Source organism: Engraulis encrasicolus, chromosome 22, assembly GCF_034702125.1.
Source record: "Engraulis encrasicolus isolate BLACKSEA-1 chromosome 22, IST_EnEncr_1.0, whole genome shotgun sequence".
Classification (NCBI taxonomy): Eukaryota; Metazoa; Chordata; class Actinopteri; order Clupeiformes; family Engraulidae; genus Engraulis; species Engraulis encrasicolus.
Window position 1 is genome coordinate 13,803,240 of NC_085878.1, and position 10,000 is coordinate 13,813,239.

General features: G+C 45.4%; 1 protein-coding gene across 1 annotated transcript in view; it reads left to right on the forward strand.

The window, feature by feature from the left end:
• LOC134438335 (gamma-aminobutyric acid receptor subunit alpha-2) overlaps positions 1–10,000 on the forward strand; it is a 65,667-nt gene that overhangs the window by 13,038 nt on the left and 42,629 nt on the right. Inside the window, exon 4 of the mRNA XM_063187884.1 lies at positions 8,161–8,381. Coding sequence (XP_063043954.1) covers positions 8,161–8,381 — 221 coding nt within the window. The remainder of the gene's footprint in view (positions 1–8,160; positions 8,382–10,000) is intronic.

A 10,000-nucleotide genomic window follows, 5' to 3' on the forward strand; every position in this document is an offset into this window, starting at 1 on the left:
TGTTTTATAATTTTGTGGTCCTGGTGCACACCGACTGATTTTGTTGAGATTGTGTTAACAAAGACTGTAAATGTGTGCAGACCAAAAGGGCCTTGAACAGCTGAAGAAATAATTTGCCTTTGTAGGGTTGGTGAATTGGGAGACCAAATTCAGAAGTTAAAAAAGTTAACTTTCGGGTGATGAACTATGAAGCTGTCAGCAAAAAACTGTTGGAATGTTCATCGAATGTCCAAAGTTGAAAAGCCAAAACCACTCTGTGATAAGCTAAACCATTCATTTCAATACAGCTTTGAGGGGAATAATGTGTGTTCACTGAGAAGCTTCTTTAGCAATATAGGCAGCCTGTTTACCTTGGTTGCTTTTAGTCTGAAAGTAACTTGAGAAGTGGCTCAGGGAAGCTAATGGTTGGCTCATTTTTTTTTGCGTTTTTAGGTACCAAAATTAATGTGTTTCGGGTCTTCGTTTACGGCTAACGGTATTTCTGCCGGTCTTGAGTGGATTGTTGTTGTTTTTCACAAAACAACAGGTACCTGATGTTTTTCGCATAAAAGAAAATTTGTGCCCCCTCTCTCTCTGATGGTGATAAATTATTAAGCAATTAAGCAAATCATTTAGGATTAAAGGTTTAATTAGTAAACAACAAAATCCCCAAGTCACGTACAAAGGAAAATACTACTGTAGTAAGAATATTAGCAAAGGAAAAACAACTTGAGAACAAAGCATTACAGTATGCTACCCCAACTTTTTTCAAGCGCTTCTTCTGTGCCGGTAGTGGAGTTTACTTCATAATTCTCTGTTCTATCTGTGTTAGTTCTTTAGAGACTAACTCTCTACTTTTTCGCAGTACACAGTAATTTGCAGGTGCAGTGGGAGGGTTTTAGAGGGACACTTAGACAGTTCTCATATCCTGTGTGGGGAAGCTTAAGGAAGCAAGCCTCGCTTCTGTTGTCCTGGAAAGAAAGCACTGTTCTGGCATCCGACAGGCCCCGCACAATTCATTTGATTTTTAATTTCAGATAAAAACTTTATTTATTTGATGGGAGATGATGTCATGTCTGCACACACAGACCTCAACACACACATGCATGCACGCACGCATGCACGCACGCACGCACGCATGCGCGCACGCACACACAGACACACACATACACACACATTTTTCAGCCCTGGCTCAGTATGGCAGAAGAGCTTGTTATTGGAGCATTGGAGAGCTTCTCAATTCCCACAGATGAACACTTTGTTCTCATCCCACCTCTTCTCAAGAACATCACGATACATCCAGGCCAGAAAAGGTCCGGATTGCCCAGCAATAAACAAAATGAAGGGTCCACTACCTGCCCCAGAACTGCCTATCTGTGGAAAGGGAAAAAAAAGTTCCCATAAGTGCTTTTCGTCCGTGTCAGCTTGCTGGGATGACCCAGGCCTCCAGAGTTGCTGGGTGATGACTCAGGCAGATTGCAGACCAGACCAATTCTTAGCGGACACGAGGTACACACTGTCTTCCTCAGAGCTCTTCTGCTAAAGGAATTTCCACTTTTTCGCAAAGAAAAAAAAAAACAGTTTCAAACTTTGGCTGTTTTTTGGAGGATTGCTACTGTAGGTATGTTACAGTACTACCGTATTGAAGTAAGATGGACCTGCTTTAGGTGAGATTACTGTACCAGTTTGTATTGGGATGTTCTAAAATATTAAGTGTGAATAGTGCCTGATAAGTCATTACATCAATAGTTTTCTAAATTTGAAAAAATACAGATAGGCTAATCCTCATAATGTTTCCTTTCACTGGATTACATGTAGGCCTACTTAAAAAGCACACAGGTGTTTGATTAAGGGGAAAAAGAGATTTCATTAATTGTAAGCACCTTAAGAGAGTTTTAAGTCTGAGTTTTTTCAGACTTCGGAGTCCTCAAACACTTTTTTTTCCTTCCAATGTATTCCAGAAACTGTACGTGTTGGTTCACATGTTTGATTACCTTACAAATACAGATCCCTGGTCTATCCTGCCTCTGTTGTAATGCAGTGTTCCTTACTATTGTGTACTCAGAAGTAGGCCTACTGTGAGTGAAAGTGTAGAGCCCATGTACCATTCAAACCTCATTGTGTGTGGATGAGAGGCATACACAGTAGTGATGTCTTCCCCTATTGTACACCTCACTGTACTCACAAAACCTCATCTCTCACACACATTCACACTCCCGTAGTGGAGGGAAGCTCAGACAGCAAAACACTTTCTCATCGTACTCTTTGATACATTTTTCACTCCTTTTCAAAGGGCAGAATGGGTTTTTTTCTTCTCCGTGTGCCTCGGGATATAGCCCATGCCTTGTGTTTCATACCCATTTCTCATGCAGAGAGGGACATTAGTCTGCTGTTTTATGGCCCTTTAAACACGGTCCCCGTCCCCACCCCGTCCCAAAGTCAGGACTCCTGTCTCCATTCTGGAACGCGGCATTACGTCTGATGAATAATTAAAACAAGATATTTTTGAAGTCATTTTTTAAAAAAGTGCCCTCAGTGCTGTTTTTTGCGTTGTGTTTGTTTAGCTTGGTCTTTATTTCATTCGCTGTGGGCAGCAATGGAGATTAATCACCTTAGCTCAGAGTTATGGTCTTGGCTATATGCGAGAGTTTTCTTGGCCCCCACAGTCCACTGCAAACACAACACACACAGAGAGAAGCATTCATCAGTCATCTCCTCCTTGCCCATGCACACACCTATTAGCCAGTCCCGTGTTAGCGAGGGCTCAGTCAATGAATCCTAACGGCTGATGAATGAGTTTTCCCCAAGCCTTCACACAACAGCTTCATAGTCTGAAATTACTGCAGAGACGGCTGGTCACGAGCCGCTGGTCATGGCAAATGCGGGGAAAAAGGCCCCAGTTTGATTGAATTAGACACTATGGAATCGCTGGAGCCCGAGGTATATAATCCTGCCAAACAGGCAGCTAAAGAAATGGGGTTCCACTGCGAGGTCGCTAACGAGATATTCACCGATATCATTCCCGGCGAAAACCGGCTTGGAATATTATTACCACAGCCGACCGCTATGGAAACAGATGATTACCTGTCAACTCGGTGGGCTGCGATACGGCCCAGATCTGGTCCGGAGGAGGCCCGGACCTGTCAAAGGGAGGAAAGCGAGGACCTGTCTGTGCCCGTGTACAGAGGTCCGTCCCCTCCCCGGGGAGCCGCCTCGCCAGTTTTAATGAAGCCTAATGAGGCGTGAATCTATGGCATTTTGTAAACAACCTCGAGTAGGTTATGGAGCAATTTACTAACACCCACCCAGCATCGCATCTCGCGCAGAGTAATGGGCCCAGCCATCTCCAGGTGCTTCTGTACCCCCCCCCCCTTCTCTCTCCCTCCCTCCACCTCTTCCATCACTCCACCCCTCCGTCATTAAAGGCGATCATTTGACCATGCCTGCCATCGCCATGGCTGGATGACTCATTTCAAAGGGACACAGACACAGACACACACACACACACACACACACACACACACACACACGGACACACACACACACGGACTCACACACTCGCGTTCACTTTCGCTCCCTCGCACCGTTTTCATCGTCCCTCTATAAACCTCCTCCCCTTTCCGCCGTGTAAACTGATTACGGCACTTCTACTTTCTAAACCGCAGCTGTTCGAATGTCCAAAGTCCCTCACCAATAAGCCCGGAATTTCAACCAACCGTCGCCAACCTCAGCCAACCCCCCATGCAACGACCTCCCTTCAATCGTTTCTGTAACATCCTTCTCTTTGTGTCCCTCGGAAGGTCTTTTTTTTTTTGTCCTTTTCACCCCAACCCCCTTTTGTCTTTTTTTTTATTGTTCCGCTCGTGCGATAACGCTCAGACATTCATCGAGCTCTGTCAGAGAAGCAGCGCGGCTGAGCAACAGCGGGATGAAAATGTTTAAGCTGCTCTAGCCTCTTAAGATGCTGTCATCCTCTTGCATGATAAAGACCCCCACCCTGCACCACACCGCACCGCACCGCACTGCACCCCACCGCACCGCACCACACCGCACTGCACCACACCGCACCGCACCGCACTGCACCCCACCGCACCACCCTGCACGGCACCACCCTGCACGGCACCAGACTCCCCCTTACTCTGCCCTTCCCATTCCTCTGGGTCTCCACACACGCACCCGCACACATACGCACACGCAGGCACGCACACACGCATGCACATACATACATACACACACACACACATATACATACGCACACGCAAGCACGCACGTTCAAACTCACACTCACACTCACAGACACAGACACAGACACAGACACACACACACACACACACACACATTCTCTCTCTCTCTCTCTCTCTCTCTCTCTCTCTCTCTCTCTCTCTCTCTCTCTCTCTCTCTTCTCTCTCTCTCTCTCTCTCTCTCTCTCTCTCACACACACACACACACACACACACACACACACACACACACACACACACACACACACACACACAGACTCTCACTCACACACATGCACTTTCTCTCTCTCTCACTCACACACACACACACACACACACACACACACACACACACACACACACACACACACACACACACACGCACATTCTCACTCACACACACGCACATTCTCACACACACACACACACACACACACACACACACACACACACACACACACACACTAACACACACACACTGGTGCCCACCTCCCCCCAACCCCCCGGTGTAGGTCATGATGGATCTGCGGCAGCTCTCAGCTCCCTTTTGGCCCCTGGATCAGCAGGCTGCCGCCAGCTTCACGTAGCGCTTTTGTCTATTCCATCATAGCAGCACAGGGGAGAAAGACACATATGCACACCGAAACAGGCATGGGCACGCATACAGAAACATTCACACACAGACACACAGAGTACACAGATTCACTATACACGTACTGTATATAGTACATGCATACACAGTCACACACACAGACAGACACACACACACACAAACACACACACACACACACACACACACACACACACACACACACACACACACACACACACACACACACACACACACACACACACACACACACACACACACACACACACACACACACACACACACACACACACACACACACACACACACACACACTCAAACACACTCAAACACACACATACTCAAACACACACACACACACACGCACGCACGCACACACACACACACGCGCGTGCGCGCGCCAAGATAATTTATAACCTTGATACTTCCATTCAACCCATTTAATTTATTGATTCATTTAAATTGGCCATATAGTTTTACAGTTTTGGTTGAAATGGAAATGAATGGAAATGGAATCAAGATGAAAGGAAGTAAACAATCCCTGAAGACGCTGGACCATATATGCACACACATGCACATGCAACCATACAGTCCACACACGCACACACACACACACACACACATACACACACACACACACACACACACACACACACACACACACACACACACACACACACACACACATACACACACGTACTGTATGTGCACACAATTATTTGCGCACACCCACATGTGCACAAAAAAAACACGCGGCCAGCCATCATGCCAATTAATGCTGTTTGCCTCCGAGCTTTACACAGGGATTGTGTCCTGTGAGGATGGGAGGATGGGATCAAGAGAAGGAGGAGGAGGAAGAGTAGAAAGGGAGAAAAGGGGAGGAAGACAAGGGGATAGGAGGGCACAGAGGGGACGAGTCTTGTTTGGTTTCTGAATTGCACTAGTGGCCCCAGGGGTCCTGGTCCTTCGAGTCGGACAGAAGGCGGGGTGGGTGTGGGGGTCGACCGAGGACACGTCAGAGGCATACAGAGTGAGAGCGGGGAGCGTGAACCAGAATGGACCTGTTAAATAACCCTGCCGCATATAAGTACGTATGCCCACACAAACACACGGAGACAGAGATATAGACACAGACACACATACACATCTGTTTTCTCTCTCTATGTCTCTGTCTCTATCTCTGTCTCTGTCTCTCTCTCTCTCTCTCTCTCTCTCTCTCTCTCTCTCTCTTTGTCATACACACACACACACACACACACACACACACACACACACACAGAGAGAGAGAGAGAGAGAGACCATTACATGTATGTTCTCACACACACACACAAATACATGTACACATGCGATAAAAAGGGCACTTTTACTGCGTCCTGCTTCACTACCCCCGATAGTGCCATTTGCGTAAGGCATGACACTGAGGATGAGCCCTTAAATAGACTGTACTGTAGCTGGAACTGGGGTATTCGCTACGCAGAATGCACATGACAGTGTGTATTTGTCTTTTATATGGAGTGTTATGGTGACTTGTCAGTGTATTTGTTTTTGTTTTTTGTACCGAGCGCTGAAACGTGAAGGTGCGTTTGTCTTTTATATGTTTAGCTGTAACATGGACCAGTGCTCGCTAATGTCCCATCCATGACAGTGCTGTGGGAATCTCCCACATATCCCCCCTGGGGCGGAGTGTTTACAGATGCAGGGTATCATGATGGAGAATGATGATGGTGGTGTAGCGTTGTTGTGAAAACATTGTGCAGTCATAGCTATGAGGTTGAATAGGGGTGGAATTGGATAGGATTTCTTTTCAAACTAGGTAATGGGCAATTTTTTGTGTGGTAGATATCCGTTATTGGGATTATCATTAGAGGGAAAGATCCCCCTATTGACATATGAAGATGAGCTTTTTCTGCCAATTCTTTTGTCAGTTCACTTGAAATTGAGCATTTGCCTGATGACAAAGAAGGTGTTGTGGTACAAATTGAAAAGATATTACACTTAGCCTTTCTTAACTCCGTGGTTGTCAAACTTTTTGTGTGAATTACCACCTGAGAAAATGCCAACAGAATATCGCAGTAAAGGCCTTCCCTATTCATTTTTGCTAGTCAATACATGAGAAATTCATACTGTTCATTCATTCCTAATGTGATGGGTGTTATTTCTGTTAACAGCCACTGACAGCAGGCTGTTAATGACAGTATTAAAGCATTTACCAGCATATTAACAGTAACATTACTGCCATTACTGCAGTCAAGACAACTTGGAGTTTGGTGTTTGAAATCCCTCCGTCCAACAATTCTCACACTTCATCGCATAGGTATACACACTGGAATCAACATCAGTATAAATGGCATTTCATTAGTTCACTCTCTGAAATTTGGATTAAGCATGTATGCATACATCTTCGTTCTCGCTGGAGAACGGACTTCTCGTGATCATACCGCTTTTGCAGGAGAGTGGCTGTCCACGCGGTGGACTGATCATCAAAGTTCTTCACGGGGTCAGCGGACCACTGCTCTCGAGAAGCTGAGAGATTGCATGGCATATTGGGCAAGGTCGCTGGCCGTGGTGCTGAAATACTGCCACGGACGAGAAATGTCTATGCAGTAGACATTCTCAAGCTCAGGAGTATGGGGTGCCACTGAGAGCTCGGGCAGTATCTGCGGCCGCAGATATGTGCAAGCTCTGAGCAGACACCCCCTGGCGGATGATGGTTGGAGTGCAAAAGAGTGAGGTGAACTGAGAGGAATCTAGGGCAAGATGCTTGACGAATCGATAGAACAGTGGTGAAAGGGAGGCGAACGGGGAGGTGGTGGGTGCGAACGATAAAGAAAATTTCTGACTGGAGACAGGTTAGTGGATAATAAATGCTGAATAGTTAATTAAGGAGCGGTTCAAATTTCAGTGCGCTGAAATTTCACCAAATGACGGCATAGTGGAGAATGAGTTGCAGCTGGTTAAATAGGCATGCCAAATTTCATTACGCTTCTCCTGAACTTTGGTTTTTAACAAAACGTTCATTTGGCCATTTGCAGTCAAGACGCTATTATCCATAAAAGCATGAGGAGAATTTGGACTACTGTAACGTAAACGCCCGCCCCTGTTAGTCGGGTTACCGCGATCGATTTTGAAAATGCAACAGTAACAGAACTCTGCCCACCAGCGTTAATTCGCGCTGGCTCAGTGACTCATCATAATTCTCAGCCAACTGATTGCCAGGCACCAGCGATATAAGCAGTGGTTACCGTATGACCAGATGATGTTCTGGATGATTTGGCCTTTCATTCACGAGACGATTAATGTGACACTGACCAACCATTTCTAACCAGATCATTTCTTGTTTTGTCTTGACAGGAGTACACAATAGATGTGTTTTTCCGCCAAAGCTGGAAAGATGAGAGGCTTACGTTCGACGGGCCCATGAACATCTTACGTCTGAACAACCTCATGGCCAGCAAGATCTGGACGCCGGACACCTTCTTCCACAACGGCAAGAAGTCTGTGGCCCACAACATGACCATGCCCAACAAGCTACTGAGGATTCAGGATGATGGCACCCTGCTCTACACCATGAGGTCAGCTCTGGTTATTTTGTATTGAAGCCATTTTGTAAGGTTTTAACATGTCTTGAAGTGATATGATTTAGCTCTTCTTCCAATGAATCATACTCAGGTTCCACCATACATACTCAACGCACCTAGACACATGCACTCGTCAAACAAACATGCAAGGACATAAGACATTGAAGAAAGGGAATAAGTACTAACATAGACTAATGGACACTTTAATAGACACTGATTAGACACTGGTTAGATACTGATTGCCATGCTAACACCACTGCTGCTGGTGATGTGTACAAGTTTTGATTACACTATTCGCATTATTGACAATGGTAATGAATTGTCATAATTACCTGAACCCCTGGGAGGAGTTTAGCCAGGTATTGAAATGACCCTGTCAGCTTGTGTGTTCGGTTGCCCAATTGATTTGTCAATAACTCTGTCGTTAATTGCTCAATTGCTTCTAAATTTGGTTTGTAGACTCGAATGGGGAATAGACACATGTTATTAAGCTTTCTTTAGAATCCAACGTCATGTGCGTCCATGTGTTAGCCACCATGTTGTCCATATTGCGGCCAGGGTGCTATTTTTAATCACACTTGATAGGCCGCCTGGTAATAAATCAAAATAAAACAAAGTGTGATTCTAATAAAATTCCTTTCATGATTATCAGCCTGGGACATGTCATTGATCCCCGGAAGCTGATGCCAAGGTTGATCTATTGAGTTGAAAGTCAGTGGTCAGTATGGTGATGTTTTTCTGGGCCAAAAGGACATGAAACAAATAAAGCCACAATGTGAGACACATTGATGGCTCTGAAGACAGGTTTCGATCCAGACACTCTCAAAGTGTCATTGTCAGGAAACAAATCGTAATAAAAATCCATACCAGATTATGTGGGGAAATAAGTCATGATCTTTTTTTTTACTATACTGCGAAGTCCTGATCATTATTATACAGGAGTGTCCTATTAATACACATACATGTTAAACTTTGGTATAACATATTAATAACATATAATTTCATATTACCCATAACATTTTTTGAATCTAGATATGGATGGAATGCTTGTGGATTCTGCCTCCATCTTAGACACATCATCTGATTTCTAACAAGTGTTTTTTTTTTTACCTTGCTCTGTATGTAAAAGCCACATGTCAGAGGCTTTGAATTGTGAGGGAGTCAGTGGGGTTAGCTGATGCCTTTTGTCTGCACGGCACGGGCTGTACTGTAGTAGAAAATAATTGGGTAAAAGGAAGCTGTCAAAGGCAAATGCGTGCCCCCTGACGCGCGGGAACACCTGCCTAAGCCGCACGCTATGCATTTGGACGCTAATAGGGACATAGCTTTCACTCCTGCCTTTGTTAACATTTAAAGTGCTCCGTGACTCATGGGCAGGTTGCCTTTATTTACGCTCTCTCCCGCTTTCAATTTCTCATTCTCTCAATTTCTCTCTCCTTACCTCACTCACTCTGTCAGTAACACACACACACACTCGTTCTTTCGCTCTCTCTCGCTGCCATTCTCTCTCTCTCTCTCTCTCTCTCTCTCTCTTTCTCTCTCTCTCTCTCTCTCTCTCTCTCTCTCTCTCTCTCTCTCTCTTTCTTTCTTGATCTTTCGCTCAATCTAGGCCC